This window comes from the organism of the source record quoted next, unplaced genomic scaffold, assembly GCF_019419815.1.
Source record: "Pyrus x bretschneideri cultivar Hongxiangsu unplaced genomic scaffold, Pyrus_bretschneideri_v1 Contig21, whole genome shotgun sequence".
NCBI classification, from domain to species: domain Eukaryota; kingdom Viridiplantae; phylum Streptophyta; class Magnoliopsida; order Rosales; family Rosaceae; genus Pyrus; species Pyrus x bretschneideri.
The window spans coordinates 3033714-3060574 of NW_025999513.1; the positions used below are offsets into that span (position 1 = coordinate 3033714).

General features: G+C 38.0%; 1 protein-coding gene across 1 annotated transcript; it reads left to right on the top strand.

Annotated features, from left to right (window-relative positions):
- The first annotated feature begins 23738 nt into the window (after positions 1 to 23738).
- On the top strand, positions 23739 to 26399 carry LOC103937650 (FCS-Like Zinc finger 8). The gene is made up of 3 exons (XM_009347600.2): positions 23739 to 24444; positions 24525 to 25359; positions 26068 to 26399. Exons 2-3 carry the CDS (start codon positions 24575 to 24577, stop codon positions 26147 to 26149), a joined length of 867 nt encoding a protein of 288 aa, XP_009345875.2. The 5' UTR covers positions 23739 to 24444; positions 24525 to 24574; the 3' UTR covers positions 26150 to 26399.
- The last annotated feature ends 462 nt before the right edge of the window (positions 26400 to 26861 follow it).

Sequence of the window (26861 nt, forward strand, 5' to 3'; positions counted from 1 at the left end):
GGGTGAGAAACGGCATAAGGGAAAGTACTTTCGTGAAAGATGACGTCTCGACTAGTGAAAATGCGGTGATTGTCGAGATCGTAAAGGGTATAGGCCTTTTGTCCATGAGGATAACCGAGAAAAATGCAACGATGAACCCGAGGGGAAAATTTGGTGGTGGGAGTGACAGAGGTGGCATATGCCAGACAACCAAAGACGCGGAAGTGGTCATAAGATGGGGTTTTCGAAAAGAGAACCTCAAATGGGGATTTATGATGGAGAAGACGGGTAGGGAGACGATTGATGAGATAAGTAGCGGTAAGAACACATTCCCCCCAAAACTTGATAGGAAGATGGGATTGAAAACGAAGGGCGCGAGCGGTTTCAAGAAGATGACGATGTTTTCTTTCAACAACGCCATTTTGTTGGGGGGTATAAACACAAGAAGTTTGTAAAAAGCACCCCATGATCAGAGAAAAAACTACGAAGAGATAAAAATTCACCACCATTGTCAGTACGAATGCATTGGATGGTAGTGCGGAATTGGGTAGTGACATAAGCAAAAAAATCCTTAATTGTTGAGTGTCGGATTTATGTTTCATGAGGAAGACCCACGTAAAGCGAGAAAAATCATCCACAATGGATAAGAAATAATTAGCACCAGAAAGAGAAGATTGACGATTCGGGCCCCAAATATCACAATGAATTAAAGCAAAAGGGAAAGTTGATGAAATTGAACTCAAAGGAAAAGGTTGACGAGTTTGTTTTGCCAACGGACAAACATCACAAATATGACTAGAATCAAAAGTGCAATTAAGAGAGCTAGATGCTAAAGCTTGCAAACGAGTGGAGGAGGGGTGACCAAGACGCCTATGCCAGAGGGAGGAGGGGATGGTAATGATGTTGCAGAGAGGTTGATGGGTGGGGAGAGAAGAGGTAAGGGCCACAAGGTAATACAGATCGCCACGTCGCTTACCCACACCAATCATCGCCTTCGAAACCAAGTCCTGCAAAACACACCAAGAAGGAAAGAAGGTTATGGAACAGGATAATCCATCTGTAAATTTACCAACCGATAAAAGGTCAACTCAGAAATTAGGGACACATAAAACATCCTTCAAAGTAACTGAGGAATTTAAAGGAAGAGTGCCGGTAAAAGTAATGGGAGTGGAAGCACCACTAGGCAAAGAAACAGGCGGCAAATGTGAAGGAGAACGATTAACCAAACATGAAGCGGAAGAAGTAATATGATCCGTAGCACCACTGTCAAGAATCCATTGACCATGACGAGAGGTGACAGGTAACAAACCTTGGGCAAAATCAGTAGTGAGCACGGCATTGGCCTGAGGAGGGGTGGTGGTGTCACGTAGAGCAGCTAGAACACGGGAGTGCTGCTCGGTAGAGAGGTCAGGCATGGCAAGCTGTAAGTCATGCAAAGTGGGCTGGGTCCCGTGCACTTGGTGGGTCGCTGGAGTAGAAGAGGAGGCGGGGGCCTAGGTGCCTTGCACGTGATGGGCCTGGGTGAAATTATGGGGCCGGGAAGCAGAAAACCGTGGCTGCTGGGGAGGACTGGAAGGTGCATGGCTGCGGGAAGAACTGGAAGCAGTGGCACGGCGCGGTGGTCGCCACGGTTGGCCATGGAGGGGATGGCCAACGGGATAGCCATGAAGTTTATGGCAGGTGTCTCGGGTATGATAATCAAAATTGCAGTAGGTGCAGTGGAGGGGAGGACGAGCAGAGGAGGGACGGGACGGGCCACGAACAGCCATGGGAACGACAGAGAAAGTTGCCGAAAAAAAAATTAGGGCTAGGGTTATAAACCTGCTCTGTATACCATGTAGAAAAAGGTATGTAGGCTAAAAATTATATTTGTTATTGATACATGAATGTGGAAAAATGGAAGAGAATGCAAATGGAAGAGAATGCTTATGGAAGAGAATGTAAATGGAAGAGAATGCTTATTTTTTCATTATATTTCTCTACAAGATTACAAGGATATATATACATGATACAAATGTGTAGGTAGGACAAGGTAGGACGGCTAGTAGACAAGCTAGGACGGCTAGGAGACAAGCTAGGATGGCTAGTGACAAGCTAGGACGGCTAGTGACAAGTTAGGACGGCTAGTGACAAGCTAGGACAGCTAGGAGACAAGCTAGGACGGCTTGACAACTGTAGGACGGCTTATTCTTCCAATACTAATATTATATACAATTACACAAGGATTCCAACCATATTCCTTATTTGTCTAACACAGCCGCGGAAGAAGAAGAAGGAGGCGAAGAGGAAGAAGAGGATGAGGAGAAAGAAAAAAATAATAAATAAATAAAACCCAAACTGCAACCTAGAAAAAGGAAGAAGGAAGAAGGAAGAAGAAGAAGAAGAAAAAATTAAAACACCCCCTCCTGCAGAAGAAGGAGAAAAGAAAAAAAAAAAAAAAAAAAACCCAACCCAACCCAATTCGTCCCCCACCCCAACCCAACGTGCACTCATCTCTCCTCCCCCATCTTCATCTTCTTCCCCTTTTCCCTCTACCTGCAACTCAGAAACACAAAAAAAAAAAAAAAAAACATAAATAAATAAATTTCGAACCCAGTTTCGGCCCAAGAAGAAAAAGATCCCTCTCTGTCTCCTCCCCATCTTCATCTTCGTCCCCTTTTCCCTCTACCTGCAACCTAGAAACAAAAAAAAATAAAAGAACAAAAAACAAAAAGAAAAAAAAATTCATACCCAGTTTCGGCCCAAGAAGAAGGAGAGAGAAGAAGAACAAATAAAAAAAATAAAAAAAAAGGTGACAAATCCAGTTTCGGCCCGGGAGAAGAAGATGAAGATGAAGAAGGAGGAGAGAGAAGAAAAAAAAATTGAAATTGGTGCGGGTGAAGGAAAGGGGATGCTGCACCCCTAGAATTTTTTTTTTTTATTCTTAATTTTTTAATATTTAATTATTTTTTAATCCAGTTGGATTAGTGAGTGGTCCCCGTCTCTTGTTACATCAGCACTTAACAGAAAAACTAATAGAAAAATTGACGAAGGTATGACATTGTCACAAATTCGTAAGATGCGGTATGACATTGTCAATTTTAAAAGATGAGGTATGAAATTGTCATGATCCCAATAGTTGAGATAGTTTTTTGTACTTTACCCAATAACATTAAAATAGTTGTTTCACACATAGGTGAGACGTTTCCAGAAATCGAGCGCAACCAGGTGAGACTTGGGGGTTATGACCCGACTACATACCAGTGATTGGGCTTTTGGGTTACACACACACACACATGCCTTATGTTTCCCATAAACTGTTTAAATGGTTTTTATGTTTTAAATGCCATGTCGGATGCATTACATATTAGAATATGCTTTAATATAGCTATGCATATTGCTGCTCGACACTAGGGACGCTCAGGTAAGCTTCAGGTGAGTATATAGCAATGGTTGTGATGGTAGTGTGTATGATTATGATGAGTTGCTTTCAGTGATTTATATCCTGCACCCTGATGTTAGTGCTCCACCCGAGGGTAGGGCCTAACCTTCACATGATCGTTCACCTCCTGCACCATATGCTCACATTGGATCCAAGGCAGGTGCCAGCCTGTCGTACAGATCACATTAGGTGGTTCCGACTTGTAGGTGACTTGCAATACTTCGCACAGCCTTCACGTGATCGTAGCACTAGAACATACTTATTTACACCTAGCTTGTCGTACAGACCATATAGGTGGTTCCGACTCGTGTGCAGGATTTGATTTGATTGTTGAGTTATAGATTCAGCCGTACAGGTCACGTTAGGTAACTCTGACTGATATGTCACTTTATATTAGTGCAATTCACCTGGCGTACTTATTCATGGTTAAGATGATTGCCATGGCATACACATGGTTTGGTTATTCTAGAGTATAGTTTTCATATATGTTTACAGTATTATTTTCTAGGAAACTTATACGGGTTTTACAGTGAGGGGTTATTACATTTGAAAAGATAAATCGTTTTGAAAGTTTTGTTTTTTGCCCACTCACACTTTCTGTTTTACGCCCCTCCAGGTTCTAGATAGATGTTCGTGTCAGTAGCTCACGAGGATTTCATGGCAGTTCTAACAGACATTCACCAATGTAGGGTTTCTTTTATGATCCGTATAATTAGTAATTAAACTTCTGGACTGCATTCTGATACCTACACTCTAGTTATGTGTGTCATTTACTCTAAACATTTTCACTCGCACTGATATGTTAGTCTAGTGTAATTAGTTAGCAAGTTTTTATTTATCCATATTTTCATATCACATTCACTTCCACACAACGCACATGGCTACGTCACCCTCATGTGATGGCCAACATGCCTCGATTGGGGTCGGGGTGTGTCATGGATGGTGAGTTTAACTACTATCAGTGAACATTTCACAATTTTTTTTGTTAAGTCACCATCCAAATTCCGAAAGCTTAACAACATAAAAATAAAAGAAACCCATTTATATTTGTTATGGAAATTTTCTGGCCAATCTACGAAATTAGAAAACTATCACAATTAAGTATTTTTGGACCTTCTCTTGTAACCATCACAAAGGAAAATGGAAAAAAAATTCTTTGGAAATTACACTACGTCCTTATTGGCTCTCAGATGCTGATGACTTCTTGAAGTATGCTGGGGATGAAAAGGTAACACAATTCACTCGTTGGAACATATTCAAATCCAAGGAGGAAGCACTTTCCCACATCAAGGACTTTTGTATTCCTCACCCTTATTGCAGATCCATCTGCATCAATGACCGTTCGAATGGCCATCACTGATGGGTTTAAAGAGTTCACTGATTGGGTTAGAATGCAAGCTTTGGTTTTGATAGAGAATAAGGCCTCCTAGAGAGTCTGGGAAAAACTTGGGTTCCACATGGAAGGTCTCGTGAGGAAGTATACCATTCACAAATGTATAGTTAAGGATGTTTTCATCTATAGTCTTCTATCCACTGACCTTATGCTTTCAAATTAACTAACCACTGTAAATCTGGATTTAAACGAATTGATGAATACTTTTACTATATTGCTAGGCTATTTATTAAATGGCAACTTGCCTGTTAGATGATCGGTTCAGTGACAAACATTGTTTAGTTAGAAGATTAGCATGCGTTGCAACTTACAACTACCTTTTTCTTTTCTTTTTTAATAATTAAATTCATTGCACATATTATCTAATAACTGACTAGTTGTAGATGGTGATGTTAGTACCAATTTGTCTTGTAATAGTACAAGGCAAGTCCAATGAATCCAAATCTATTATTGGAATAGATTTTGGCTCACACACAATCGTATGGCTCACTACTTTACACCCCCTAATTATATATTCCAATTGAGCTTGGAACCATCTCCAACTTCCTAAAATTTATTGTGTCCTCAAGAATTTCACTGCATCCTTTCAAAGTCTCTAATACTAATGACTTCCTGAAATGGGCGAGCAATGACAAAGCGACGCGCTATCTGAGATGGAACACCACAACCTCTAGGGAAGAAGCCTTGGTATACATTGCGAAAGCTGCTATACCACGCCCATGGCGCCAGTCCGTATGTTTGGGTGACCAATGACCATTCGATTGGATATGTTTCGGTCAAGCCCAAATCGGACGATGACACGTGTAGAGTCCATGTTAGCTATGCTGTGTCTGCTGAGTACTGGGGGACAAGGGATTGCAAAACAGAAACTAAGGATGGCCATATCTAGAGAGTTCAAAGAGTTCCCATGTTTGGTGAGGATTGAGGGTTCGGTGCGGAAACAGTCCAAATTTGTTTCATCGCCGTACTGCAAAGCAAAGCCTTTAAAACAGAATGCATGAAACCAGTTCTTCAAGACTTGAAACAATCATGATGCACATATCCAAAAATCATTACACCCTGTATTCGTCTGCCTCTAACAGAAGGCTTCACATAGAATAGCCTTCTATAAAAAGTCTTAGCACACCCTCATGCCGGTATAACTTCTTGCAAGATTACCCTTCGTGGGATTTACCGTCAACAATCTCATTCAACATTGGCTTTGGCCCTTCATATTTACAAAAACAGAAAATTAACAAACTATAGTGTGGCATCGGCCTTGACTATAGTATCATGGGATTTTACCCACTCACACCATGGGATCGCCCTTTGTGGTCTTACCTATTCACAACACGGAATTACCCTTCGTGGGATTTACCGAAAAACAATTTCAATAGCATCGGCCTTAATATTTCAGAATCACAAAATTAACAAACTATAGTGTGGCATCAACCTTAACTATAGTATCATGGGATTTTACCCACTCACATCACGGGATCGCCCTTTGTGGATTTTACCTATTCACAACACCAATTCACAACATGGAATACCCTTCGTGGGATTTACCATCAACAACTTTGACAAACTTAATTTTTTTAAGAAACATAAAACCGGACTTACAGTAGATACATGCTGAAACTAAGCTTGTTAAACTTGATATTATAGGCTATTTGTGTTTTGTCAAACATTACTTAGTAAGTCAGTAACTGGACCAATTACAGATGGGAAGTGGATATCCTCCTCAAAAGACCAACCTTAGCATACAACTACTAATAAACTACAAAAATTGAATTAGAGGCAATGAACTACTAGCTAATTAGGTGAAATTCCTTGATAATAGAAAATGGATTAATCTGTATACCTTGATGAATGTTATCAAGGTATACTGTTTAGGCCCAAAATAATATCGTTTGGCCGAGTGTTGGTTTGTGCGGCCTAAAGCCGTGTCAAAAGTACTATGGGCTGCCTGGTGATTCCGGGTCATTCAACAGGGATGGTCGAGTCCTATCACAAGGAGTAGTTCAGATGAGAAAAGGGGTCGAGGAAATCCTAGTGTAATTAGGATTCTCGACCGACAAAGCCCTAAAAAAGGGTGAGTTCAAAATCCTAGAAGGAGTAGGGTTGTTCGAAGCAAAGTTGGAACGAAACAAGAACTCCTAACCTAGATAAGAGTTTAACTCGGTCTCAAGAGCACCTTCAGTTTGGATAAACAGCACTGCGTCGAGGCCGACTGGTTACCTATCCAAGTCTCGACTGAGAAGGGTTTTCGAATCCTTGTTGGCAGAGGTCATCTTATTAGCCTTCTTGGCGAAGTAAGGTGTTACTAGCTACGACATTTGGCATACTGAAAGTCGAGTGATGTTATGATTGGATACTCACAAGTGAGTTTCAGAGTTCAACATTTTGATGGCCAAACCACATTCACCATCAAGACATACATCACCTTTGAATATTTGTGTTCGTATAGACTGGTGTCGATTTGACGTACTTATACTCCTACGAATATAATCACGGTGATCGAATCGGGCGCCAACGATTTGTGAACTTCGCAGAACTAGCAGCCTTGTCTTCAAGCTCTAGAACCTGAAGACCGAGAGTGTTCCTTCCTCAGTCGCAGTCACAAGGTAAAGAAGTCAGCAACGCACTCAACGTAACATCAACAAATTCTACTCCTTGGCTGAGCTTGGCCGACGAGTTGGCACGCTCCGCATTCAACCGAATGACTTAGTTAGCTTATTAGTTGCTCGATCTGCGTGCCACGTAGGTTTTGTAATTTTTAGGGTCGATATTTTGGCACGCCCTGTGCTAGACTTTCGGAGTTCATGACCATTGAGACATGGTCCATAAAAAAGAAAACAATCATGGGAAAGTCAACAACTGACTTACCAGTGCAAGGCCTTGGGCAGGATTTGCCTCTGGCGAAAAATCCGATCATTGTTGCGCCATGTGAGGCTACAAGTGCGACATGCTGAGATAATGAAATCTGTCTCGGCGGACAGCCTCGCAACCCAGAAGTTCCCAACCAAACGGCAGGCATTTTCGTTGAAGGAATAGTGGAAGATTGCGACAAAGATGGTGGGGAGGGTTCTGATCTGCCAACTAGGTCGTTTCTTCGAAGACGACTCGATGAACAATATCGACAGGTCGAGCAGTCGATTGGCCAAAAAATGAATGATTTACTAGACACAATACGAAGCAACAATGACACACAGACCAGGATGCTTTAACTATTGGTCAGTAAAGCCTTCGAAGATGGCCATATTGGCCAACCTCGGCAGCCTTCTTTTACAAATGTTCCAGTACAAGCCGAGAAAGGGTCTGCTCGGTTACAACCAATTGACTTAGAGAAAAGAGGCGGATCAGGCCATAGATTTGAAGGATCGAACCAGGGAGAAGAAGCAGCATCCGTCAATATGATCGAGGTCCAAAGAATGATCGACTCAACCCTAAAAAAAAGGGCGAAGTTCCATAAGTTCATCCACCCGTACCCAGCTTATATAGAAAGGTTCGATTACCCTAGAGGCTTCAAGATCCCCGATTTCAGTCTGTTCGCCGGAGAATCGTCTTTATCCTCGTTAGAACATGTGGCTCGGTTCATGGCACAATGTGGAGACGTCAATAGTGACTTCCATAAACTACAGCTCTTCAACTTTTCACTGACAGGGTCAGCCTTCGCTTGGTACATTAATTTTCCACCAAACTCCATCCAGAGTTGGGAGGAATTGGTCGAGAAATTCCATGAACAATTCTATCGACCAGGGATGGAAATTTCCGTTTCTTCGTTGGCTAGAATGGCTCAAGCTTCCGACGAATCCCCAATGAAATACTTAACAAGGTTCAAGTCAGCCAGGAATTGGTGTCGAGTAACTCTTCCTGAAGTTGAATTCGTCAAAATTGCCTTAAACGGCTTAGACGTGGAATACAAAAAGAAGTTTCTGGGGGCAAATATTCGAGATATGTACGAACTTGCTCAACACGTTAAGTAGTATGATTATTTGCTCCGAGAGGAAAAGATATCGAAGTCACCATCTCAGGGAACATTATATGAGAATCCCACGGTTAGCTATGCATTGGTCGAAAGTGAGGACCCCCAGTATACCAGTGTGGACGCGGCTGAAATAGTAATAGATAAACCTTACGTTTGCAAGGCTTTAGCTCAAGTTAGTCCCAAAGACTCCAAGACCCGCTCGGCCGCCGAAGAGATGAGTCAAACATTGAAAGTTTACACTTTCGATATCAAAGCCGATGCAATTTTTAACCAGCTGTTGGTAGCAAAGATCATCAAACTTCGGCCAGGATACAACATCCCTAAGGCCGAAGAATTGAAGGGCAAAAAGTATTGTAAGTACCATAATTCAAACAAGCATGCTACCACTAATTGCGTTGCGTTCCGAGACGCGATTCAAAATTGGATCAAGAAGGCTAAGCTAAAATTCCCAGAGAAACCGATAGCGGTTGACGTCAATCCTTTCCTCTCGACAACAATTGGTATGGTGGATGCTCATCTCCCTAAAAACAAAGGAAAAGGGAAGGCCGAATACGTCCCGGTGCAGTATGTCCATAAGCAAAACGGTCAACCAAGACTGAAGATTGATTTGTTTTCAAATGCACCACCTATGGAGCCCTCAGGGCCAGCCATCGATGAACCTATGTCAAGTTCTAGTTCCGAAGAAACTCATGAATTAATTATTTTATGCGGCCACTGCAAAACGCAAGTGGAACCTAAAAGGATGACATCTTCGGCACCAACGTCAGGCCCACCATCCACGACCACTACAAAACCGCCAAAGGAACTCAGTGATAGTCCATGACGCCAAGTGTGTGAAAGACTCGGCCCACAAGTACAAGCAAAAGGCCCGCCCCCAGTCAGACAGCGTCTTGACTTTGATGAACCATTCTATAATGAAGATTATTACTCATGTAATGCCAGCAGTTCGGGTTTGTCAGTCGATCGAAAAACCTTTAAACCGCCCAGGTCACGAGACCAACGTTGGTACAGTTACAATTCTCCAACCGGCCTATATACGACATTATCTAAGTCTCAAAAACGTCGTCGCCAGTGGATAGATTGCATGGCTCGGCGATAAGAAACGCAGGCCAACTCAGCTACCCGATGGTAGCCAAAAGAGGCCGTAGGAAACATTGACGATCGCCCAACCCCGACTATCATGACCGAATTACTTGAAGGAAAAAAGGCAGCTGCTCGTGACTTTGAAACCACCATTGAAGAGTCCGAGAAACACATCAAGCTCATTCTTCGGCCTGGGGAGATGAGAGCTTGTCTCGAGCATTTTAGAATAGAGGCCGAAATGGAACTTTCTTTTCTACCACCACCGGAACCGTTAGTCAAAGTACGGCGCAATCTACACCCTCCATTCCTCGGTGAATCCTTAGAGTACATGCGGGAATTTCATAAGAAATATTCCGCCAATGACCTATACGGACTACCCAATACATGTAAGAAAGCCCTCGACCTAGCAAGGATGCCGAGCAAATTATCCAAAAAACTTCCGATCCAGCAATGAAAGCTAGGTTCCAGCATATCCGTGAGGCTCGAGTCCTCGGCTTTGAGGTCGACCCCTACACAGATATCGACATCACTGAATTACCCTTTTCACTCGAAGACCTTCAGCATTTGTGATATCATTTCGAGGTTTTCTCGACCGTATCTATTTTTGACCTTACGGCCGATGAGGAAAATCATGTGACGCGTTTAGATGCATACCTGGACACAAGGAACGCCCGTATCGCCTATGAAGAACGTGCCTATAACGTACTACATAAACGAAATAAATCTTTGGCAGTAAATGTGCTCGAGGAAGACATCCAGGATAGGATACAGTCGGTCCATACACCTCAGGAACACATTCATACTGAAGCTCTAAATAGTTCAATTAAAGACGTTCCAACGACTGATGTTACGTCTACTAGTCTGGAAGACGACGACCAAGACCCGATGGGCCCTTCGGTCCTCAAGCTTACATAGCAGCCGAATGTAGCTTATTAGCTAAGCTATCAATGCAACTAACTTTTAACAGACTAACAAACTACAATAGCTGGTGTGGCATTCCTAACCACTTTTCATCTATTGTCACTATCTTGTATGTTGGATGACAATGGACAGATGACATCATTTGATGTATTGAGTTGTTAGCTTTGTTTGAAGTTTGTTAGGTTGTTAAGTGTGTTTGCATATATAGCTAGAACTATTGTATCAGAAAGATTAATCAATTCAAGAGCTTTTATTTTCCTCTGCATCTCACTTTTGTTTCTCTCTCTATCATCTTCTTCTTCTTTTGTAGACTATATCGATCTTCATCTTTTGCAATGTAGTTAACATGGTATCAGAGCCACCAAGTTCTGGTGGTTCCACTTCTCGTTAGTTTCATCTCTTTCCAGTCTTTATTTCTTTTCTAATTTTCGTTAAAAATTCCATTAATTTCTTCGGTGCTTCCGCAATGGTTCAGTTCGTTATGTAACTTCTGGGTTAGTTTTCTTTTCGAATTCTCTATTCTTGAATTGTTGGTTCTTGAATTCGGGGTCTTTTCATATTTCAACGAGTCCTTCACCTCCTGATACAAAGAAAGAAAATGGGTTTTCCAGGAAGGCAGTGATGATGGATCATGGTGTACGGGAGTCTAAGACTGGTCTCAGTCAGGCTAATCGTCGTTATCGATGTCATCTTGGAAAGGCTCGGGAGACGAGTCGTGACCATAGCAAGAGTAGCAGTCAGCCTTTCAATTAAGGTCTTCAACTACCCCACTGCTGAAATAGAGGCTCGTCCGCACTGCCTGCTTGATCTGTTCCTAACCATCAAACATCACCACCTTAGCTTTTCACTCAACAAGGTCAAGATCACATATCGGTATTTCATCTTCCATGCATTGTCTATGATTTCAGAGATGAAGTGATTTCCGCAAGGTGATATATTTGAAGTTTGGGTGATTTCATTCTGAATTCTTGGTTCAATTTCACGTTCTTGCCTGTTCTTGAAATTCTAAGACAATTAATGAACTTCTAAGACACAAAGCCTATTCTTTGGATCCATGGTTGGGTTATTGTGTAAGTAGATATCCGTGTTATATTCACACATCAGGTGTTCGACGATTTACTTCAGCCATGTCTTGTTTTCTATACGTCATTTGTTTCTTCATTGTTATTCTTCAGCCAAAGTTGCTTTTTCTTCATTTGGTCAGCTTTTGTGCTATATCTTGAATCTTGAGAAAATTGGATATGAATTTTTTGATCTGAAGCATATCAAAGTTTTCGGTTGTTTGTTGATTTTAACGGCATGAAGTCTTTTATTAAGGAATTAAGTTTTATAGGCACCAAAGGTTTGGTAACAAGAAATCTGCTTCATTTTAGTTTGTTATATCGTTTGAGAGGTAGCAATTGGATATTTACAAATTCTATTTGTTTGGAATACCAAAACATGGATTTGATAAGGGTTTTGGCAACTCCAAAACCAAATTTACATCCTTGAGTTGAGATATAAAATTTTGGTTTTGGAGTTGCCATAACTCTTATAAAATCCATGTTCTAGTATTCCAAACAAATAGAATCTGTAAATATCCAAATGGTTGCCCCTCAAAACTGATGTATCCACCTCTGTAGCTCCTGACCAAAAGCCTCTGTTTGTGGAAACAGTCCAAATTTGTTCCATTACCTTACTGCAAAGCAAAACCTTTAAAATTGGATGCATGAACCAATTCTTCAAGACTTGAAACAATTATGATGCACATATCCAAAAATCATGACACCTTATATTCATCTGCCTATAACAAAAAGCTTCACACAGAATAACCTTCTATAAAAAGTTGTAGCACACTTATGCTGGTATAACAACTTCTTACGGGATTACACTCTGTGGTATTTACTGTCAACAATCTCATTCAACATTGGCTTCGGCCTTTCATATTTACAAAAACAAAAAATTAACAAACTATAGTATGGCATAGGCCTTGACTATAGTATCATGGGATTTTACCCACTCACACCACGAGATCACCCTTTGTGGTTTTACCTATTCACAACACGAAATTACCCTTCATGGGATTTACTGAAAAACAACTTCAGCAGCATTGGCCTTAATATTTCAGAATCATAAAATTAACAAACTATAGTGTGGCATCGGCCTTAACTATAGTATCATGGGATTTTACCCACTCACACCATGGGATCGCCTTTTGTGGATTTTACCTATTCACAACATGGAATACCCTTTATGGGATTTACCGTCAACAACTTCAACAAACTTAATCTTTTTAAGAAACATAAAACCGGACTTATAGTAGATACATGTTGCAATTAAGCTTATTAAACTTGATATTATAGGTTGTTTGTGTATTGTCAGCAATTAACTTCGCTTACAGTGAGGCATGGAAATCTATGGTTGTATAGCTTCAACATAGAAAATATTACTGAGTAAGTCAATAACTGGACCAATTACAGATAGGAAGTGGATATCCTTCTCAAAAGACTAGTCTTAGCATACAACTGCTAATAAGCTATAAAATTTAATGAGGCAATGGACGACCAGGCAATTAGGTGAAATTCCTTTGCTTGTGGTTGGTGAAATTGGATATCTCAAAGGGAAAGATGTATGCACGGGATCACAATTGCCAAGTAATCACTTGAACAAGATTCCCCTGTTATAGTCTCAGTCACCAAAAATCTTGTTGCTTGAGCTTTCATTTTCTCTTGGGAGTTTTAACGAAAAGTCCACGGTACTGTTTACTTTAACGAAAAACCACATTTTTACACTAAAAAGTCAATCCTGGTATTATTCATTTTACCCTTTATTTTGTTCTTATCGTTAAAACTCAAAGTTTTCAAGCCATTTTCATTAGTTTTCCTTTTTCTTTTCGTAAAAGCATTAAACTGTGTAACTATGTTTGCAAAAAAAGCAATACCAGTGTTTATGGTTCCTTGAAGATATCGAATAATTCTCTTGACAACTCCAAAATGGATATCAAAAAGGCAATATATGGCCTAGTGAAGGTCATATATTGTAAGGAACCCAATATGCTTCTATAAGTAGTTAGATCTGTCAAAGCTTATCCTTCTGAATGAAGCATTTGATGATGAGGTTTACAGGGAGTATTAGAAGGTTTACATGAGTCCATTCCTGCTTTGTGAACCAAATCCTTAATGTATTTGGACTGATTAACAAAAACAACATCTCCATTATTATCTTTATATTGAACCGGTGAATCCAAAGAATAAGTAAGCTGCCCCATGTGTTTTAACTCAAATACCTCATAGAGCTCTTGAATCACCTTTTGTATCTTCATAGGATTGGAACCAGTTAAGATTATATCATAAACATATAATAACAGTACGATGCTATCCAATTCATCCCTCTTTACAAACAGACTTGTGTCAGAAGCAGATGTATGAGATCCCAAAACTGCCAAATAGCTTGTAAATTTTGAATTTCAAGCCCTTGGAGCCTGTTTCAAGCCATATAATGACTTGATAATTTACAAACATGAGAAAGGTGAGATGGATCAACAAACCTTTGTGGTTGCTTCATGTAAACCTCTTCTTGTAAATCTTCATGTAAAAAGGCATTCTTTATGTCTAATTGTCTAAGATTCCAATGATTCATGGCAGCTAAAGCTATAATAATTCTGACAGTGGTATGCCTTACAACAAGACTAAAGGTGTCCAAGTAGTCAATCCCATGTTCTTGAGAAAAACCTTGAGCTAAAAGTCTTGCTTTATACCTTGAAACACTGCCACTTGGATTTTTCTTCACTTTGTACACCCATTTGCTTCCTACAATTACTCTATTTTCGGGAGGTGAGACCAATACCCAAGTCCTTTGAGCTCTAAATGAATCATACTCCTCCTGCATTTCTTTTTGCCATTGTGGTATAGTTGCAGCTTTTCTAAATGTTGCAGATTCTAATGCATGAATAATCTCATATATAAAGAGTAACCTCAAGTGAAAGGTTCTTCTTCAATGATTTGAAGTGAAAGAAGTTCAGGACAATATGCTAATAATGCAGCAATGATTAGATGGTGCATTATGTTGTACCACTCTTCAATTGTACCACTCTTCAATCTATTAACCATTGAATGAGTAGATGGTGCATTATGTTGAATCAGATCAGACTAATATAAATTTTGGAAGAATTACCTCAAGTTGAGAATATGAGTGGACAGGCAGCAATGATTGTGAACTACAGTGATGATTTATAGGAAAGTGATGATGTGAAGAGCTTTGAGAATTATGCAAATGAGTGCTACCAGTTGAATTGACTTCCCTATCATTGATTGGAAGTCTCTGTGTACTGATGTTACTTAAAATATTCAAGGTATCAACCAAATTCTCACTTTCACCATTTCCATGAACATTGTGAATACTTGGATTTAAACCAGTATCATTATCTAATACATTTATAAAGCTAATTGCTTGAGAATTATTCTGTAACTCTGTAGCATACATAACTCTTTCTCTTGGAACTTGTAATTGAACTAAACAAGTGACTGAGGAGACCTGTGAACTATTAAAGGATCCTTATGTTTTTGAACTTGTTTGAATGGATATATATCTTCATCATGTATTACATGCCATGACAAAATGAACTTTTTGGTCTTGATATCATAACAAATAACTCCCTTGTAGCCATGAGCAAAACCAAGAAACACACATGGAGTTAATCCTGGCTCTAGTTTACTCTTGTTAAATGGTCTCAGTAATGGATATACTGCAATACCAAAAACTTTAAGATGCTTAATCTCAGGTATACTACCAAACATAACTTGATAAGGAGACTGCATATTTAGATTTCTACATGGCATTTTGTTGATCCAGAATGCAGCATAAGAACATGCATGATACCAAAATACTAAAGAAATTTGTGCACTGATAACAAACTAATAGCTGTCTCAATTAAATGTCTATACTTCCTTTCAGCAAGACCATTTTGTTGGGGTGTATAAGGACAAGAAACCTGGTGTATAATCTATTTTATATCCAAAAATTGTCTAAACACATTGCTCATATACCCTATTCCACCATTTGATTGAAAGTATTTAATTGACACATTAAACTGATTCTCAATAAAGGCATGGCACTTGGTAAAGATTGTAAAAGCATCTGATTTATTAACCATTGGAAAAATCCATACAAATTGATAGCAACCATCAACAAAGCTTATGTAGTACCTACAATAGACTTCTGTGGTGAAGGACCCCATACATCTGAGTGTATCCTTTCAAACACAACAGTTGACCTATTTTGTCTTACATGAAATGGCAATTTACTCATTTTTCCTTAAATACAAGCAGTACATATAGATGGACACAAATCTACACTAGTTGATACTTCAGCATTATTCAACATGACACTAAGAACCTTTTCAGATGGATGACCCAACCTTTTATGCCAAACTGTAGTCTTTATGTTCTTTCCAACAAATGCTGCATACCTTCCAAAACTTGTAGCTTTTGACCTTGAGAACACTGTTATCGATATCTTGAATAGCTCCCCATCATCACTCTTTCCTTGGTACACAATCATTCGAGTTGCCTTGTCATGTATAAAAAAGATCAAGTCATCATATACAAACCAACAACCATTATCTCTACATAATTTCTTAACAGACAACAGGTTCATTGTAATTCTTGGCACATGTAACACATTATGTAGAATTAATGACTTTTGTTGAGTTTTGATAAAAGAAGAACCAATATTCTGAACATGCAAACCTTCTCCATTACCAACAATTATTTTGGCATCACCATTATAAGGATTAATTTGATTTAGGATCTATACTTGATGTCATATGGTGAGTTGCACATGTGTCAACTACCCATGTATCATCAGCTGAAAAACCATGTATATTTGGATCTTCAATTGTGTCAGTTGAACCTTAGGCAGCCATATTAGCAAGAAAAGTTGGGGGTGGACTTCCTTGATATGATAAATTATTCTTATGAAAGCATTCTAAAGCCCTATGTCCTCTTTTCCCACAAATTTAACAAACCAAGAAACCACCAGAAGATTGACTATATCAACTTTGTGAAAGCAATTTGGTTCTATATGACCTTTTCTAGAGCAAATTTGACACTCAGGAGGTACATATGTCTTATGATCATTGGTTGCCATATAATCACTGCCATGTCAGCCGAAGTTGTTAGAATATTTGTTAGGCTGTTAAGGATTTGTTAGTTGGTTAATTAGTTACAAGTAAGTTTTTATTGTGTTCAATATATTAGGATTTGTAACTCACGAATGTAATTAGTTAGTCATATTTTTAGAAATACGGAGCATCATTTCTCTCTAAACTTTCTCTCTAGTTGTTCATCTTTCTCAATTCTTCAAATTTTTTTATTTTCCTCAATGACTAACATGGTATAAGAGCCACCAGGCTCACACCATGGTATCTGGTGGTTACACTTTTCATTAGTTTTCATCTTTTTGTAGTTTAGTTTCTCTCAGATCTTCATTGGGTATTCTGATAATTTCTTCAGTGTTTCCTGCAATCGTTCTGTAACTTCTGGGTTAATTTTCCTTCTGGAATTTTCGAGTCTTGAATTCGGAATTTTTCAGATTTTCATCAAGGTATTCTGGCTTGGGTTCTTGAAATTAAAGGATCACAAGTAGCTCCAAAGTCGTCGTAGTCCATTAATGGCTTCCATCTTCATCATGATACGGATTGTGTTTGTATGCCATCAGTGCGCTATCTGTTAGGAATCAAGTTCTGTTCAGGGAAGAAAACTCAGTCGGCCAGCAATTTTCATTTCTTGCTCATCTGGATAACTGCCGCCATGTGATCTGAATGATGTTGGCTAATGGATTCTTGCATATCACATGTTAGATCTATGCGTCAATAAAATTTCAGAAAGGTGATAAATTTGGAGTTTTGGGTATGATTTCGTTGTGAATTCTTGGTTCAATTTCACGTTCTTGCTTTAATTTCTTGATCGAGCTATCAATAATGGATGAAATTTTTAGACACAAAGCCTCTTCTTTGAAAAAGATTGAAGTTGTAGGCACGAAGTTATTCATAGTGTAATGGACTTTTGCTCTTTTCTGTGATAATCTTTTCATTGTACTTTCTCTGTCTCTTCTTCCAATTTTCTAGATCTACAGTTGGGTTATTGATGTAAGTAGATATCGATGGTATTTTCGCACACCAGGTGTTTGACGATTTGCTTCAGCAATGACTTATTGCATCTTCATCGTTATTCTTCATGCTGCTACTTCAATTGGTTCAGTTTTTCTGTTGTATCTTAAATCTTGGTGAGATTGGATGTGGGTTTTATGATCTAAAGCACATCAAAGTTTTCAATTGTTTGTTAATTTTGAGGACATGAAATCCTTATGGAGCAGTTAAGTTTTGTGGGCACCAAAGGTTTGGTGACATTTGTTTCTAACTACGAACAACAATCTAGGTAGTTTTCAGTTCCACATTTTGAGACTTTTGGTGGTTATGGAGAATCAACTCTGTAAGTGTGCAGGATACGTCTTGTTGTATGTGTATGTGATGAACAAAATATGAGTGGAATGCTTTTGCTAAGGTGTCTGGTAGGACTTTATGCAATTGTGATTACAGCACCATTTGCATTTACATTGGGCCTCTTGGCATCCTTATTCATCATCATCCTTGCAATCAGGAAGTATATAGGAACATATGCAGCTCTTGTTTTATGCTAAAATTATACCACTACAAATTTCCAAGCCTTTTTGGAAGTGAATTTAATCTCTGATAGAACACAAACCAGCCTATAAGATCAAGTCTAACAAGCTTAGTTACAGCATGTATCTACTGTAAGTCCAATTTTATGTTTCTTAAAAAGATGAAGTTTGTAGAAGTTGATGCTAAATCCCACGAAAGGTAATTTTGTGTTGTGATTCCGTGTTTGAATAGGTAAAAATCCACAAAGGGAGATCCCGTGCTGTGAGTTGGTAAAATCTCATGATACCATAGTTAAGGCCGATGCCACACTATAGTTTGTTAATTTTCAGATTTTGAAATATTAAGGTCGATGCCGTTGAAGTTGTTTTCCGGTAAATCCCACGAAGGTAATTCCGCGTAGAAGTTGATATACCGGCATGTGGATGTGTTCCAACTCCTTTATAGAAGGCTGTTCTTTGTGAAACTCATGTTAAAGGCAGAGAAGTACAAGGTTGGCAGAGGATTTCTGGTTTATGTGCATTTTAATTTTTTGGAGAATTGGTTCCTTTATTCAGTTTTGAATTTTGAGAACCAAGGGTGGCAGAGATGCAAGGATAAGGCAAATAAATGAAATTGCTATTAACACAAATGCAATGATAAGGCAACATCAACACTCTGATGATAGCATCAAGGAACCAAAATAGCTATCATTGCACTCTGATGCAGGGGTATTCTGATGGGTGGTGTTCTTATGAAGGGTACTTTGAAGATTTTAGCACTTGTGTTTCTTTAAACAGATGTCTCAAATTGCAATAGTCAACAATTTATCTCAAGCTTGGTTCCTAGCCTAAGATTGAGGGGGGATGAAGACAGATGTCTTATGATCATTGGTTGTCATATAATCACTGCCATGTCAGCCAAAGTTGTTAGAATATTTGTTAGGCTGTTAAGGATTTGTTAGTTGGTTAAATAATTACAAGTAAGCTTTTACTGTGTTCAATATATTAGGATTTGTAACTCACAAATGTAATTAGTTAGTCTCATTTCTCTCGAAACTTCTCTTTAGTTGTTCATCTTTCTCAATTCTTCATTGTTCTTTGATTTTCCTCAATGTAGTTAACAGGTCGAGAATAAGGGGTCTCAAAGGGTTTTAGAGAAAGTTGGGTTTGTGAAAGAAGGTTTGTTAAGGACGTAAGGTTATTCCAAATATGAGATTAGAGATATGTTTACCTAAAGCTTCTTATCAACTGATAAGAATTTTTGTGATTGGTCTATTTAAAATGTTTGAGAGCATCTTAATGATTATGTCTCTTACTTTGAGGAACATTTTGTTGCATTAAGAATCTTGGTGTATACATTGTGGTGGATCAAACTAATAATTGAATCAACCCCCTTGAAAAATGTTTACAAAGATGAAAGTTTGAAAAATGAAAGAAAAGTTTCGGATGTTTTCTATGTGGGTTGAGGAGTTTGTGTGTTGTAGGTGCGTGTTCATCTGGGTTGTGAATGAAGGAAGGCCTTCACTTATACACAAATTGGTTTGCTAGGGTAAAAAAAAAAAAAAAAAACTAATGAAAATGACTTGAAAACTTTGAGTTTTAATGATAAGAACAAAATAAATGGTAAAGTGAATAGTACCATGATTGACTTTTTAGTGTAAAAATTTGATTTTTCGTTAAAGTGAACAGTACCGTGAGTTTTTCGTTAAAACTCCTAATAAAAATGCTTTTAAAACAGTGTGCGTATAATCTTTGCGACCACATTCATTTGATGCTTCCTAATTCGACCACTTCATACTTTTGTTTGATGTCATCTTTGGATGACAGACTTCAGTTGATATTGATTGAATATTCTATATGATTATTTTGAGAATTATAAAATTTTTATACTCTGATGATTAAAAGTGTGTAATTTTGAATGTTTTTATTAGTTTCCAAAAAAAAAAAAGGTGGAAAAACAGTAAATCCGAGGACAATTTTCTACTTGCAATGTTAATGTGAACAATAACCCTTTTGTTGGGTTTTCGTGTATATAGTTTCTGCTGGTGTCTCATCTTCATCGTATCATAATAACCTTTTCCCATGGGGTGATGTATATGGACCCCCGAGCTTAGCTAGCCCTGTATATCATCATTCCTCGAATTAAATCGTCCACAAAGATGCTGACGTGAATGCAAATAATAGGGATTAGGGACCATATCATCTCGTTGAATAATTATTACACAATCCACTCCTGTCCACTCTACGGACGATCATGTATTTGGTCATGTGGATTGTGGAGCTTGATCATACATTCAGACACAGAGAGAGAGAGAGATATATATATATATATATATATATATATATATATAATGTTGGATAAAAATGAGGACTAGTTACAATTTATAGGGCCCATTTTACGTCGAATCAACGGTACCTAAGTGTAATTAAGCTAATTAAAATTATCACGATAGAATTATACTCACAAAAATTCAATTCAATTTGAAACTATTTGTCTATTTAATTATCACGGTAGAATTCTAATGTTTCTAAGAGAATAAAGTGTTCGTCAATTTTTTGTACACAATTTGATGCCTTAAATATTTCTAATTTACTAATATATCACAAAGATGATATATGAGATGCAACTTAAAAAATAAACGGTTCAGATTGTTAAAGATCGATGTGGTGTGGGTCCGACAACTAATCCTTATTTTTATTGAAAAAAAAAAGATTTCTAAAAAACATTGAAATTTTATCGTGATAATTAAATAGACAAATAATTTCGAATTAAATTGAATTTTTACGAGAATAATCTATGAATCGAAATTTACAAAATAGGTGGTTCAGATCCTTGAAGTTCAATATGGAATAGATTTCACAGTTATTTCCAATTTTTTTAAAAAAAAATTTGGATCCGTGTGCATCCTACCCTTGTTGAGTGGACAAGACAGTTACAGCATTAGGATTTAGGAAAAGAACTCTATCCCTGACAAGGAAACCCCACCCCTCCCAATCTCAGCAATAACTTTACTTAACAAGGATGGGATTTGGGTCCCCTTCCTTCATATCATATTTGTCTCTGTTTCGTCAATAAACACAATCAAACTTCTCAAGAATCTAACAAAAGTACCTAACTAAGGTTACATCGTGAAGGGAAGTTTGAGGTACGTAACCCAAAAAGGAAGAAAGATGAAGTAATTGTGCTTATAGTCTGCCATTAAGTAAGGTTACTTTTGTTTAGTGACATGATGTTCATTTTTCAGAATTATCACTTTTTTTTTTCAATTTTAGTTAATTTTATTAGCATTTCAATTTTGGATAATGTTATTAGCATTTCTGTTTTGGTTAATAGTCTTCAATTTTAGAGTGAAAACCATTTCTTTTTCAATTCTTTCATTTTTATTTTTATTTTTATTTTGCGCTAGAGATAGAAAGTAAGTCTATATCAGAAAAAAGAAGGACAAAGAAGGGTATAGGAAGGTAAAAAGAAGAAACGAAACAGAATACATGAAACAAACACTTGAGATTAAAAACAAAATTTTCGTTTTCTGTTTTGTTTTGTGTACCCTTGATTATTGGACAACCCTACTTAACCAATCCAATTGTATGTGATAAACATGATGTAAATGAGTTGACGAGGAAAGAAGGGGTTGTTGTTCTTTCGCTTTCATTCTGCTTGTGAATTGATGAGATTTATCACTAAATGTTTGATCGTGCAAGTTGCATCATCGATCAAACTTAGCAGAAATTATCGATGGGAATTTGATAAAGGTGACATATAGGCAAAAATTTTCAAAGTCTAAGCTGTTTTTTTTTTTTCTTTTTTTTTAGTGGCAAACACACAAGATCAACAAAATCTAAGTGTCATTTGTGCAAATTTTTATTTAAAACATTATATTTTGTTGAGGTAGTGTTATCCACATACTCATTTTTATCTTTTACACATCATGCTCAATTTTGTTTGTCATCAAATCGAATTAACTGAATACGGTCGGAGGACAAAAATTAAGAGGAGAGTTTGTTGAAGATAAAAAGAAGTGTGAATAACACCATCCATTTCTTTGTTTGTTTATATGATGCCATCCTTTTGTTTTTTAAGTAATCTTGATTAAGGACTAAGGATTGAATGTCCTATCAGTTGACATGTTCTGTTCATTGTTTGATTGTATTTTTATTTGTACAAGATTATTTGTGAGGATATGCTCCAAAATATATATATATATATTTGTCAGGATTATTTACATTTATTTATTATAAAATTATTTCACTTCATCACGTGGTGAGGCTAATTCTGCATTAGATATTGTGACGAAAGCATAACAGATTTTTCCTTAGTCGACTTTCAAATGTTTTCCTTCCGAAGGTCACTGTTCAAAATTTCAAACAAAATTTATTCGTTGTTGTTGGCGTAAGGTCGTCTTGCTCAGCAAATAAGAAGAAAATAACATAAATATTTTCGTATTTATGTACCATTTCTCATAATTTGCACTGGATGAAAGTTTTTTATTGTTCTTTTAACATTACCTTTTACTTGGTAATGAAGAAAAATAAGTAACTATGTTTCGTCAATTGTCATCATATGCACTCATTAATTAAGCAGCATCATTTCAAAGGGGGCCCACCAGTCTCGTTCTGCCCCCGTTTAATGAAGCAGGTAAGGTAAACTCTCTTTTCCTCTTTTTTGTAAATGGGCCAATAATATTAATATTAATCCAATCAATTTAATATAATTAATGGGCCAAACTATTGCGAGATAACAATACTTGATGAGGTGGAGGCCCATATCTGTGGGCCCAATCTGGGCTCTTTAAATTTAGTTAAGTGGGACCCGCATTGGGTTTACGTAGTTAGCTCAGCATTCGGCAGTCAGGACACTTGGGTTCCGACTGTTCACAACACCGCAGAACCTCCCGTGAACTCCACACCGTTTATCCTCCCTCCTTAGAGCTGGTGAGTACCATAAGTCCCGGTATGCGATTCTTATTATTTATTTGTATCATTATTTATGAAAAATTATATAAAATGTGGGCTTTATTTTTATAAGGATGATATCGTAATCATAAATTGCTTGTAAAAATAACCAATAATGTAGGAAGTGATGAGTAAAATTGTTGGCCAAAATAAAATGCGATTGGTGGTTTAAGAAAACACACTGATTTTTACGAAAATATTTTCACTCACTATCTTATTTATTATTATTTTAACAATTTTAATTTTTAAAATCAATGTAAAAAGACACAAATTTTAAAATTTAAATATACCTAATAATAAGCAATGGATAGCAAAAATGTACCCACTATCCTGCATAGTATACCCACACGATTCTTTATATTCAAGCCCAACAACCCACAAATCCCACGAGCTCCCTCTCGCGCTCCCCACTCTCTCTCTCTCACTGACTTTCTCTCTCTAACTTTCTATCTGCGACTCCACTTCGATTTTTCAGGTTGATGATGGGAAACTGATTTAGTGCGCAAATATAGAGAGGAGAGAGAGAAGAACACACATAAGTTCTGGGTTTTATTCATCTGTCATTTGATTTTCTAATCCCGGATTGCTTCTCGTTTGCTTCCAAATCCTGAATCATTTCTTCTGATGCAAAAACCAATTATGCTGAGGCCAAACATACCAACAAAAAAAATATAAAAAGTAATAAAAAGCTGAGCAGCACCAATAAAAGAAGGAACAAAAATACAAACTTTCTTTGTTTTCTGATGCGGTGATGCATGCACGTCCTGTCCCTTGATCATGACTCTTGAGGTTCCGTTTGCATGTCGGTTCTGAGCTTTACGGGATTCCTTCTTTTTCCTTTCTTCTTTCTCTTCCGATTCACAGCGTGAAAATTTTGAGCGAATAAACGCAGGAAACTCGCTCAGGAAGTGAGCTTTTTTTGCTCTGTTTTCAGAGATATGGAGGTCACAGAGTTGTAGCAGCAGAGAGATAACAGTTTCATGAAATCTTTTCTGCAATTGCTGGGTTCTGGATTTTTCCATCCATTCTTGAATACCACAGAGCTTAAAAGTCAGCAACTTTCTGCCATTTTCTAGAGCTTCAAATCTTGTGAGTGATGTACTTGGTAAAAATCATATTAAAGTTGTAATTTTGGGGGCATTTTGTAATTACTATTTCATGTTTTGCAGAGGGATTTTTACAGGAATTTTGAAGAACCAGAGCAAGCAACCGAGCTCCAATGGCTGAAACCAGCTCTCTTCTCTCTCCCAGAGAAAAACATACGAAACCCACTTCCTCTCTCTTCGCGAATCCGAGATTGTTCACCAGCTTCACCTCGAAATCGGTCTCTGAAACTGAAGCCGTGATGAGCCCAACCTCCATCCTCGAAACGAAGCCATTTTTGGGCCTCCGAAACCCCTTCTGGTCCGAATCGAACACCCCCAGAACCCCGGAGCCCGAATCCAGACGCATCCACTGGGACAAATTGGACTCCAAAGGCATCGGCCTCGCCATCGTCGACGCTCTCAACGACTCCGACTCGAAACCGTCAAAGCCCCAAACCCGAATGGTGATTTTCGGGTCGCAGCTCAAGATCCAAATCCCTCCTCTGCAACCCTACCCTTCCGAATCACCGAAGTATCCGGCCGATTTTGGCAACAAGACGGAGAATTCCCATCTGGGTTCTTCCTCCTCCGTCCCGTCTCGGTCGCCGGAGAAGACATCGCCGTTCGAATCAGCGAGTTCCGGGCTCGAGATGATGAATTCGACCCGGGTTTTCACTAGCTGTCTCTCTGTCAGTGAAATGGAGCTTTCAGAGGATTACACGTGTGTGATTTCCCACGGTCCGAACCCGAAAACCACGCACATCTTTGACAATTGCATTGTGGAGAGCTCCGATGGCGTCCCGGAGTTTTCTCCCGGCAGGAAGTCAAACGGTTCAAGCTATCTGTCTGAGAGTTTTCTCAGCTTCTGTGACAATTGCAAGAAAAATCTTGGCCACGGCAAAGATATTTTCATGTACAGGTTGGTTCAATACTCTTTTCCCTTGTTCTTTGTTTTTTCGAGTATTCTTTTCGAAAACTGGTAAAACCGATCATTTTTCAAATCTTAATGGTTGAAATAATTGATATTGCACATGTAGCTAATATTTTATCGATGTATTGTCAATATTTGATGAATACCTGTTGATCTTAATTTTGAATTTGATTTCTGATCGATTTTTCGTTTTTCTCTTTTGAATTTTATCATATGATTCATATTCTGTTAGATTTTCTCACAAAACGCTTAACAATTTTAATCCGTTAACGTTATTTTTTGTTTGAAAAAATTATAAATTGATAATATAATACAAATTATGGATAGGTATGCCTACCCATATTAGAAAAGCATTTACAGATCCAAATTATGCAGGGTATCTTCTGCTATAAAATAAAATAAAACCCATCTAATCCCTTTCAACCAACCAATAAATTTTCTCATTTTATATTCACTTCAATCATGCAATTCATTTCGGTATTCTGTAGCAAAAAGTCTTTAACCATTTTAATTATACGTACGATGTTCTACTCTAATCTAAACTACGAAAAAAGTGACTCAAAACTTGGCTCGAGCTGCACTAACTCGGGTGCAAAGGAAACACACTACATTAGCTAACTTGGCTACGCTAAGATCTGTGTGTCTAAATCTTCTATTTTTAAGCATTCCATTTAAGTGCTGCAATTGTGTTTGCAGGGGTGAGAAGGCGTTCTGCAGCCGTGAGTGCCGTTACCAGGGGATGTTGTTGGATGAGGGAGCGGATAAACTGGAAGCTTGAGCCTTTGAGTAGCTGATTGTGATGTCCATGGGAATTGTTCCTGACACTTCGCTGAAAAAGCTTCAGCAGAGAGAGGGTCCCTTTTATTTTCTATTTTTATTATTTTCTATTTTTGTTTTGGAGATAAATAATAGGGAGGGAAAGATAGTCTTTTGAGTCATCAAATATGGTCCATGAATTGAAGATACATGTAAGACAATATGGTACTTGAATCTTCTGGGAAAATGTATCTTTTCTTTTTCTCTTTTCACTTACTTTTTTGGTTTATTTTTCAAGTGGTGCTATTCACACAACTGTCTTTATTTTTTACACATTTATTTTAATTTTTAGTTTTCAGATTCAAAAAATTGAAGAATATCAAATAACATAAATTAATAAAAAGGGGTTGAAGGTAATAAGGAGTACGAATAGCACAATCTTTTTTTCTAAGCTTTCCCCAAAATTTTCTTCTTTTTGGCACTTTGCTTTATGCTTCCTCTCCTTGTAGAGTTGTATAGGGAATGAATAAAAGATGTTGTAGAGCTGAATTTTGTTGAATTGTTAATATTCAGTAATGTTGTTCGTTTAAGAAGTGGTATTCCTCTTCATATGTAAGTGAGAGGTCTTAAATTCAATTCTCTCTAAATGTGAATTTAAATCACATATTGTTAGTCTATTATGAGGCTAAACACATTCTTTTTTTTTTAATGTAGATAATATCGTTTATTCAACC